The following is a 10,718-nucleotide window of genomic DNA, read 5'->3' as shown; positions in this document are numbered from 1 at the left end:
TTGTTTACAATTAGTCAAATCCACAGTTGACATGGGCTGCTTGCAAGTGTCTTTAAAATTCTGAATAAACCGGGCGTTTAATTCTGCCCATGAGTCGATGGAATTGTGTGGCAGCCCCTTCAACCAAGTGCGAGCCGTTCCATCTAACATCATGGTGAAGTACTTGGCCATTGCCACGTCACTGACCTCCAGTAGCTCCATGGCCATCTCATAGCTTTAAATCCACACCCCTGGCTGTAAATCAGCCGTTTCATTAGGCACCTTTTGAGGCCCCTTGAAATCCTTTGGCAAACGCTCATTACGCAGAGCCGGCACCAAGCAAGGGACACCTCCTGTCCTTGTGGCCATGCTTGCCTCAATAGAGGTCGTCGGATGAACCGGAAAAGATGGGTGAACCGCCCGCTGAGCCACCTGCTCAGCCGCCTGTTGAGCCACTTTCTCAACCTATCGGCGGATCCTGTCCTGGTCAACCAAGTTAAGATCTCCATCATGCGCCGGGTCATGCCCGCGTGACTGGTCACGGCACCGGGCGTTGCTTGAACCGGCTGCTGAATCTATGTGCCTGCTATTACTCGGGCTCCGGCTTGGGCGAGGGGCGAATGAATCCTGTCTCGACTATAACAATAACCCTCCTGTTGCACCAGAGCCGTCTGAAGCAGTTCTCTGACCCTTCGGGTTTCAATCGCCGTCGGAGAGTCGCCCTCCGCTGGGAGAGCCGCCAATCGTGCCGCCGCAGCGATCATGTTCTCCAAAGGGTTAGAATAATGACCCGGTGGTGTTGGTACATAATGAGGTGTAGCAGTATTCACACGAGGAGGTTCCATCACCCACGGCTGAACCGGTGCCCCGCCCCAGGCGTTGCAACCCTGTTTTCCTTCGGTGGGTTACTGGGGCCCGCCCCGGGTGTGCGGAAGAGGTTTCTAGGATCATAAATCAGAGGCTGGCGGGATTGAGCCTTCTGGTGCCTTCTCCTCGTGACTTCATTTGACGCGTTCCGATCCATCGTTGTCGGTGTGGAACGAGACCTATGGGATCACAAGAATCCTACTACGGTTGCCGGGGAACAGGGTTGCGACGAGAGCAAGGCTAGTAGAGAGCACAAGGATCGTTTACCCAGGTTCGGGCCGCGAGGATGCGTAAAACCCTAGTCCTGCTTTGGTGGGTGTGTTTCTGAGAGTTCTTGAGCTCTCGAACTAGCTGTGGTCAGCGTGTGGTTCGAAAGAGCCGAATCCCCAACCTCGTCGCCTCGGGCCTCCTTTTATAGGAAAAAGGGGTTGCCACAGTGGCACACAGGAGGTGGAAAGGTCTACAGTGGCATGAGGTTATCCCTCGTATTACAGGACAAAGTGCATTTAATGCATCGCTTAGGTGTCCTCTTGCTTTAACGGGCACGGGGGCGAGGCCCATCCCGTCCGTCGCCGCTCCTCCTTGCTTCGACACGCACCTCGGCCAGGGATGCGTGCGGTGCCATGTAGGCAGGAAGGCAGCTGAGTTGGTGCGGTGATGGAGCCTTCACCAAGATCTGCATTCCGCCACGCAGGCGCTTGATGAGTTGGCCTGGGAGCTGCATGTTGCCACGCAGGTGCCCGCCCAGGTGGTTGTGCTGGCAGCTGCATGTGAACGGCGGTGGAAGCTTGGTTGACGTGGGCTTGGCGGTGGCCTTGCCGGCGTCTTTGGCGAGGGCCTTGCCGGGTGGCTCGGCAAGGGTCTCGTTGTGGTGTGTTGTCGTCCCCGGCAAGGATCTTGCCGAGAATCGTCGTCTTCTAATCTGATCTTGAATATTTCTTCACAAAGATCTGCATGCCACCACAGGGGTGCCGTCCCGAGCCCTGGCCCCACGCTGATGATGGCACTGGGGGCCGTGGGCTCAAGGGTGGCTCGCTCTATTGGTGCGGGGCGAGCTATCCAGGCAAGAGTCTTGCCGGGACCGCTGAGGCCACCCGGCAAGGGTCTTGCTGGGGGAACTTGCTTCGTCCCTCTGCTCTTTGTGGTCTTGTCCTTGGCGTTGCTTTGATTGTCTTGGGCTTCGATCTTACCTTGGCTCACCTCCCTCATCCTGCTTGGTGTGGTCATGGGCGCAGATCTAACTGCCCGTGCACAGGAAAAGGGGTACAAAGATGCGCCCCTATTTTTGTACACCGACAGGAGCCCCCAGGCCTGGGCCACACATAAGCGCAACACGTTGTTGGGCCAGGTCCAAAACGGTGCGCGGGCAGGTGGGGCGGTTTTTACTGCGGTAAGATTCTTCGCGCGCTCCACCTCCCACGACCCGCGTGCGTAGCGCGGTGTGGAGGGGTGTGTGTGACGTGGGTGGCATGCGTGGGGTGGTTTCCACACGCATGCGTCACATCGCAGTAAAGAGGCGGCTTGTGTCTTCCCCGTAAAAAGAGGGAGGCGTGGAGGCGCGGCTCATTTATTGAGCAGGGTCGGGGTGCGGTCTTCAAGGCGTCCACTCCCCACGATCATGGGGTGGGGAGAGGTCGCCTCACCCGTCCCCTCAGTTCTGCACGTCTGCCACGCGTCCTTGTGGTGGCAAACGGTGGAGGCGAGAAACTGGGCCGCCGCTGGTTGGGCGGCGGGTCGGTCCTGATTCCCCGCGCCTCCGGTGTCTGGATTGGCCGAGCGGGGCGGCCGAGCCTCAACCCCGTTCCTTTATAAAGAGGAGGAAGGGGGAAATGGCACCCCGCATTCTTCCATCTTCTATCTTTCTCTGCTTCTGCTCCTTCCTCTCACCCTCCATGGAGAAAGGGAATCCTGGTCCTTCTCGGTGGCGGCGAGGGTCGCCGCTCGATAGCGCGTCCCTCCCCCTTCTGAACCCATGGTGGTGGAACCGACCGCAAGGGGAAGGGGGAGGGGGCGAGGCCGGGGGCTAGGCCGGGGCAGAGGCCGTAGCGCTCGGGGAAGAGGAGGACGGGGCGATGCGCCGACCTCACCCCTGCCAATGATGCCCTTCCCGATGGAGGGCCATGTTGAAGACCAGCCTTGCGAGTTCCTCATCAGGCTCCGCCGGCCCCCGCGTTGTCGTCTTCCTCTCCCCACTCCGTTCTCTTGGGTGATGGAGCGTGCCCCACCCCAGACCCTCAGGTTGCACATGAGGCGCTGCGGGAACAGGGGCACGCGGGTCGACGTCGACTTCTCGGCTCCTCGATTTATGTATCTCCGTCGTGGATGGAAGACGTTCGCCCGCATCCACAGCCTGACGGCGGGGCTCGTCCTCTACTTCAATTTAATGGAGGACGGCCTGCTCTCCGTCAAGGTCTTCGGAGATTTTGGAACTCGTCTGAAATGCTGCGTGGAGAGCTCCTCTTATGGAGATTCTGATGATGGAAGCTCGTCCTCGAGCGAGAGCGACAAGGAGGACAGCGGGGCGGACAGCGGGGACGAGTCCGACTAGGCGTTGGATGCCCCGTGCCTGGGCGGGTGCGGCAGCAGCAGCATCTGCACCTGGCCGCTCCTCCGGCAGAAGCTGGCCGGGGGCAGGGCCAGCTCCTTGAACCTTGTGCGGTTGTCTCCTTGGGCGGCTGGCGTCGGGAGGCTGCGGAGGAGGAAGAGGGTTGGCGGCAAGGCCGTCAACTCGGAGTACGCGGGCACCGACGCCTTCATCGCGTATTGCCGGTCCTGCCGCCTCGTCTTCCAGCTCCTTTCCCGGCACCGTCATCACCAGCCCGCCCGTGGGTGGCCACCGAGAGGTTCTCTTGGTGCTTTCTGCTGCTCGTAGCTCGCCTAGGCGCCCCTTTTGCCCTTTCGCCTCCTTGACCTGCCTCCTGAGGAGAGGGACAAGAAAGGGATTACGGGCATCTTATCTCTTTTTTAGTTTGTAAGCCTGCGGGCCTTTGTTAAATTTAAAACTTGTAATCCCCTTGCTCATGTTTTTCATCTCGCACGAACTGTACCTGTATGGGATGTTTTTAATGAAAAAGGGATGCTTCCCGGATTTTTCGTTTGCGGGTAAATCCCGCGACAAGGAGCAAATCCTTGTTATTGTTTTAAGATAAACGTTCTTCGCCCCGCAACAGTCCTTGTCATCCCCCCACTCCACTCTACCGTTCTCGCGCTCTTGGCGAAGGTAGGGATGAGGTGGGCTTTAGGCTCCTCGTCCCACCTCCTTGCCGCCACGGCTACGACCAAATCTGGACCCAGGAAATAATCCCTAGGTATAGGAAAAAGGGGAGCACGGTAGCCTAGAGATAAAAACGAGTTTTCACATGCCCCAGTCCGGTTCCGAAATGCATGACAAAGGATAAAAGACTTATCTAGATCCGCAACCCTTGGCAATCTCATCTTGCCGCGGTTGGATCCTTGTGCTTGTAGCCCCGGCAACTCTGGCTTGTCGGGGTCGAGGCGCCGGTCTGTTTCCTTCTTTCCGAGTAGCTCAGTAGAAGTGCTCATGTGCCCTGCGAACCAAAGGAGGACAGAAAAGGAACAGACAGACGCGTACTCGACCTCTAGGCTAGGGGTTAGTCGCCACTAAGCACTATCAACCCTAACCAAGGAAGAGACTCGACCTAGCATGCATGCTATAACTTAGGGCGCCAGCGCTTCATTTATTTATGCTCAGGGCATGTGCCTGGCTTTGTACCAAGGGTCACATGCCTTCTCGGCAAAGCTTGTCCAAAAGGTGACTTGCCGGGAGGCCCGGCAAGCCGCGCCTTATGGGTAAAACTTGCAAAGATGCTCGATGTTCCAGGAGTTGCTCACTGGGACGGCATCTTCGGTCTCCAAGCGGACTGCACCAGGCCTGGTGACTCGCATTACCTAATAAGGGCCTTCCCACTTCAGCGTCAACTTGTTGGAATACTTGGACAACTGAACGCGCTGAAGAACAAGGTCGCCTTCCTCAAGGCTTCGGGCAAGAACCTTAAGGCTATGACAGCGGCGCAAGGCTTGCTGGTAGTGTGCCGCTCTCACAGCCGCCCGAAGATGATCTTCCTCAAGGAGCGTCGCGTCATCTTGGCGCAACGGCTCTTGCTCAAGCTCATCATAAGTGAGCACTCGAGGTGACCCGTATATGAGTTCCATGGGGAGAACTGCTTCTGCCCCGTATACCATGGCAAAAGGTGTCTGGTCGGTGGCTCGATTTGGCGTCGTCCTGATTGACCAAAGAACCACCGGCAACTCGTCAATCTAGCGCCTTCCACTCTTGTGCAGCTTGTCAAAGGTCTTCGTTCTCAGGCCTCGCAACACTTCAGCATTTGCCCTCTCCGCTTGGCCGTTGCTCCGTGGATGTGCCACGGAAGCAAAACAGACCTTGCTGCCGAGGTCTTGGATGTACTGCATGAAGGTGTGGCTTGTGAACTGCGTGTCGTTGTCGGTGATGACTCTGTTTGGCACACCAAAATGGCATACCAGTCCTTTGAAGAACTTGACGGCTGACTGAGCAGTCACCTTCCTCACTGCTTTCACTTCCGGCCACTTTGTGCACTTGTCGATTGCAACATACAAGTACTCAAAGCCCCCGACAGCGCGGGGGAACGGGCCCAGTATATCGAGCCCTCAGACCGAGAATGGCCAGGAGAGAGGGATTGTTTGAAGGGCTTGAGCTGGTTGATGAAGCTTCCTTGAATGGAACTGGCACGCTTCACACTTGGTTACTAGTGCCGTCGCATCCTGGAGGGCGGTGGGCCAGAAGAAACCTTGCCAGAATGCCTTCCCAGCAAGGGCCCTTGACCCTATGTGGGAGCCACATATGCCTCCATGTATCTCCACAAAAAGCTCCAGTCCTTCCTCCCGGGGGATGCACTTGAGTTTCACACCGTTTGGCCTCCTCCGGTATAGGATGTCATCGATGAACTGGTATAGGGCGGACCGATGGGCTACTTTCTCTGCTTCTTCCTGCTCCTCAGGAAGCTCCCCTGTTTGGAGGAAGTGGATGGTATGCTGCGCCCATGCCGGAGCCTGGGGCTCGACGGCAAGGACCAAAGGCATTTCTTCCGCCATGAGAGCGGCTGTCTCTATGGCCAGGGCTTGACGCCCTGTCGAAGCCAGACGCTCTTGGGCAGGCTCAACGTCCGTGGCAGCACCCTTGCCGGCAGCCCTAGGGGGCTCGGTAGGAAAGTACTTGTCGGGACCTGATTTCCTCCGCTTGTTCTGCCCCGCTGATGGTTCGACAGATGGTTGAGTTAACCGGAGCAAAAAGGTACCTGGTTCCACAGGTAGCTTGAATGCGGCACGCTTTGACAGGTAATCGGCGATGTTGTTCTCTGCTCAGGGGACGTGCTCCGCCTAGATACCGTCAAAGCGTTCCTCCAGCTTCCTCACCTCATCTATGTAGGCTTCCATCAATGGGCTCTGATAATCCTTGTTGACCTGCCTGACAACGAGCTGCGAGTCGCCCCTGACGATGAGCTTCTTAACCCCGAGGTATGTCGCGATCCTGAGACCGGCAAGCAATCCCTCATACTCGGCGGTGTTGTTGGTGGACATCTCCCTGGGGAAGTGCATCTGGATCATGTACTTGAGGTGTTCTCCAGTGGGTGCGACGAGCAGCACACCGGCACCGGCGCCTTGCAGTGAGAAAGCCCCATCAAAGTACATGACCCAGTCGCGGTCTGCTTCCTTGCCGGGGAGAGTGGTCCCCTAGATTTCTTCGCCGGGCATCAAGGTCCATTCTGCGATGAATTCCGCCAAGACTCTGCTCTAAATTGTCGAGGTAATTTCAAACTTTAAACCGAAACTTGACAGCTCCAAGGCCCATTCCACAATCCTTCCAGTTGCGTCCGGGTTGTGCAGTATCCATTGCAACGGGAGGCGGATGACGACAGTGATCTCGTGGGCCTGGAAGTAGTGACGCAGCTTCCTTGAGGCCATAAGGAGGCTGAAGAGCAATTTTTGCACGCCGGAATACCTTGACCTAGCCCCCTGCAAGAGGGAGCTGACAAAGTAAACCGGGTGATGCATCATCTTCTTCTTTGGCACCACTTCACTCGACTGCGCGGGCATTGCCTTGGTGGCACCAGACTCCGCCAGGGGCCGCGCCTTGTCGGCACCAGGCCCTGCCGGGGGAATCTTTGGCTTGCCATCCGCTGGTTCTGCCGCCATTGCCGCCTCCTCATCGACCTCCCTCTGTGCCACCAGTGCGGCGCTAACCACTTGATTCGTTGCCGCCAGATACAGCAGCAACGGCTCTTGTGGTTTAGGTGCAACCAGTATCGGCCTGGAGGAAAGGTATTTCTTCAGATCCTGCAGTGCTGCCTCGGCTTTTGGTGTCCACTCTATTGGGCCTTCCTTCTTCAAGATTTTGAAGAAGGGAAGGGCGCGCTCGGCGGACTTGGAGATGAACCGGCTCATGGCGGCAACGCAGCCGGTGAGCCGACGCGCATCCTTGATCCGATTGGGCGCCTCGATCTGCTCAATAGCCTTCATCTTGTCTGGGTTTGCCTCGATCCCACGCTGCGACACAAAGAATCTGAGAAGCTTGCCGGACGGAACGCCGAAGATGCACTTCTTAGGGTTCAGCTTGAGGTTGATCTTGCGCAGGTTAGTAAATGTCTCTTCCAGATCTTGCACAAGAGTTGGCCCGTCCTTGGTTTTGACCACTATGTCATCCATGTAGGCCTCCATATTTCTATGGAGTTGAGGTTCAAAACCAATTTGGACTGCTCTTGCAAACGTTGAGCTGGCACTCTTCAACCCAAAAGGCATCCGTAAAAAGCAGTACGTACCACATGGGGTGATGAATGTCGTCTTCTCTTCATCCTCTCTTGTCATGAAGATTTGGTGGTAGCCTGAGTAGGTGTCGTGGAATGATAACAGATCACACCCGGCTGTGGAGTCAACAATCTAGTCGATGCACGGCAACGGGAAGGGGTCCTTAGGGCAAGCCTTATTAATATCTGTGTAATCAATACACAGCCTCCACTTCCCATTCGCCTTGCGCACCACTACTGGATTGGCCAACCACGTCGGGTGGAGCACCCCTCTCACCAAACCTACCGCTTCCAACTTCCTGATCTCCTCTGTGATGAACTCCTGCCTTTCTAGAGCCTGCTTTCTGACCTTCTGCTTGACGGGCCGCGCGTGGGGACAGACAGCTAGGTGGTGCTCAATCACCTTCCTGGGAACACCGGGGATGTCAGACGCTTGCCATGCAAACAAGTCGACATTTGCCCGCAGGAAGGTGACGAGCGTGCCTTCCTATTTGCTGTCGAGGGTGGAGCCTATGATGAAGGCCCCTCCCGTGCCATCCTCCCCGATGGGCACCTTCTTGGTCTGCGGCAGCTCGGCTCTGGATCTCTTGCTCTCGTCGGTAGAGCTCTCTGGCACGTCCTCAATGGTAGCACAACACTCCGAGGTGGTGCGCTTGCCGGAGTGGGTGCGAGAGGTCTTGCCGGGCTCCTTTTTCCCTCCCGGGCTGTCAGCGGCAGGAGCAGGTGCCTTGATGGCAGCTGCTGCAACTGCTTCCCGGTAGAGTTTGTCGGCGCAGATCAGCGCATCCTTCTTGTCGGAGGGGACGGAGATGATGGTCAACGGCCCGGGCATCTTTAGCATGTTGTAGGCGTAGTGTGACGCCGCCATGAACTTGGCCAATGCCGGGCGGCCGAGGATCCCGTTGTAGGGCAAGGGGATCTCGGCCACGTCGAAGACGATCCTCTCCGTCCTATAGTTCAACTCTCCTCCAAATGTCACGGGCAGTGTGACCTTTCCCTTCGGCTGGCTCCTCCCTGGATTGACCCCTTGAAACGTGCCCGTTTTCTCGAGGTCTCCATTAGGGATTTGCAACCTTTTGACCATGACAGGCGAGATCAGGTTCAGGCCGGCCCCGTCGTCAACCAACATCTTGTTCACCCTGAGGTTGCGTATTGTTGGCGAGCCCAACAATGGCAAACACCTGACCGCGGTAGTGCGGCCAGGGTGGTCCTCGGCGTCAAAGATGAGGGGCGTGCTGGACCACTTCAGCGGCTTCTGAGCGTCGAACGACGGCTCTGCTGCTGTAATCTCACGCGCCCACTGCTTGAGCTGGCGGTGAGAGGTATGCAGCGAGGCGCCGCCATCAACGCACATGGCCTCCGTAGCCTTCTGGAACCCTTGCTCACCAGACTCGTCGTCCTCGTCGTGATCATCGTCTTCTTGTTTCTTGTTGCGGCCCCGGGCGGGCCTCTCTTGCTGGTTGTCCTTGCCGTGGCGGCCTCCTTGGCCGCCACGCTTCTTGCCGAATCACTCAGCACCGTCCTGGTCCTTCTCCTTGTCCCACCTTTCATACTCAGCCTTTTGCTTCTCAGCAAGCAGATCGACTTCTCGGCAGTTCTGGAGGTCGTGGCCCTTGGTGTGGTGCATCTTGAAGCATTGCTTGCCAGAGCTTCCTGGCTTGTCGGTAGCCGCCAAGGCCCGGCAGGCGGCGCACCCGGCAATCTCCTTACTGGGGGCGTCTGCCTTAACCTTCTTGCCGGCACCGGTATTGTCAGATCCCTCAACGGCAAGCACATCCTTGCCTTTGCATTTGCTGTTGCGACACCGGCTCTTCTTCGTTGGAGTGGCGGCATCTTCACCAGTAGAGTCAGTTTCCGCGCCGGTGTCTTTGCCGGGGTACTTCCTTCCCTCTTCATCCCGGGAGAACCTATCGGCCAGAACGTAGAGCTTGGCCACATCCTTAACCTTGGTCATCGCCAGCTCCTCGCGCATTTTGCTATTACGTACGTTCTGGTGGAATGCGCTAATCACAGCGGCGCGATGAACGCCGGGGATGTTGTACTGCACCCGGCTGAATCTCTGGATGTACTTGTGCAGGGTCTCCCCTTCCTTCTGGGGAATGATATGCAGATCACTGGCCTGGCCATGAGCTTGGTGGCCTCCTGTGAAGGCGCCAACGAATTCATGGCACAGATCTGACCAGGAAGAAATGGAATCCACCGGCAAGTGCATCAACCAAGACATCACATTGGGCTTGAGCGCCAGCGGGAAATAGTTGGCAAGCACCTTGTCGTCGCGAGCCCTAGTGGCTTGCATCGCGATGGTGTAGATGTTGAGGAACTCGGATGGATGGGTCTTGCTGGTGTACTTCTCGCCGACATCGGGCTTGAATGTGCGATGGGACGGCCACTGGAACTGCCTCTACTCACGGGTAAAAGCCGGGCACCCCACCTCATAAGGTAGGCCGCCGGGGGCCCCCAGTGCCGGGTGGTCCATAGCGGGTCCCGCCCGCTTGTCCGACTGGCAGCGCATTTCGCGCCGATGCTCGACGGTGGTTCGAGCGTCTTCCTGAGCTCGCTCCCGAAGGACCTAGCGCTGGTCGCGGAGGGTCCGCGGGTCGGACGACGCTATGGAGATGTTATCACAAGCATCGTCGCAACGCGCCGACGCCCGCGGCGGCTGGCGAGGAGGAGGAGAGTGCACCATGGCCGCAGCTCCCCCGGTCCTCTCAGCGCCAGCATGTGGTGGCTCGATGGAGTGCCGGCCCGAGGGCCCCGCCGATCGCGGATCGTCTTTGTTTGCGACAGCGACGAGGCTCCGGATTGTGGCCCTCCACTCGTCGAGCTTTTCCGCAGCAGGAGGGAAGTCGAGGAGCAGTTGTGCGCGTGCCAAAGCTTCCGCTGGCGTGGGCGGCAGCGACAGCTGCGTGGATCGCGGCGCGCTTCGACTTCTAACTACGTTAGAAGGAGCTCCGTCACGACCCAACGGCTACGTGCCATTTTCGCCAGCGCTTCGGTGAGCGTGCTGAACCCCCTCATTTTGTTGATGACGCACAGGGCTCTTCCCACGACGGTGCCTAGGGTCACCATCGT

The 10,718-nt window shown here is 57.8% G+C and overlaps 1 protein-coding gene across 1 annotated transcript; it reads right to left on the bottom strand.

The window, feature by feature from the left end:
- Positions 1-8,133: 8,133 nt before the first annotated feature.
- Positions 8,134-9,000, bottom strand: LOC147984691 (uncharacterized). The gene has a single exon (XM_087539792.1). It carries the CDS (start codon positions 8,998-9,000, stop codon positions 8,134-8,136), a length of 867 nt encoding a protein of 288 aa, XP_087395918.1.
- Positions 9,001-10,718: the final 1,718 nt, after the last annotated feature.

Source organism: Triticum urartu, chromosome 2A (assembly GCF_056163025.1).
Source record: "Triticum urartu cultivar PI428250 chromosome 2A, HENAU_Tu73, whole genome shotgun sequence".
NCBI classification, from domain to species: domain Eukaryota; kingdom Viridiplantae; phylum Streptophyta; class Magnoliopsida; order Poales; family Poaceae; genus Triticum; species Triticum urartu.
Note: the sequence above shows the minus strand (reverse complement) of the source record. Positions and strands in the feature narration are given on the sequence as shown.

Coding starts and splice junctions, on each gene's coding strand:
- LOC147984691 (XM_087539792.1), bottom strand. CDS start 9,000: ATGTGCGTTGATGGCGGCGCCTCGCTGCATACCTCTCACCGCCAGCTC.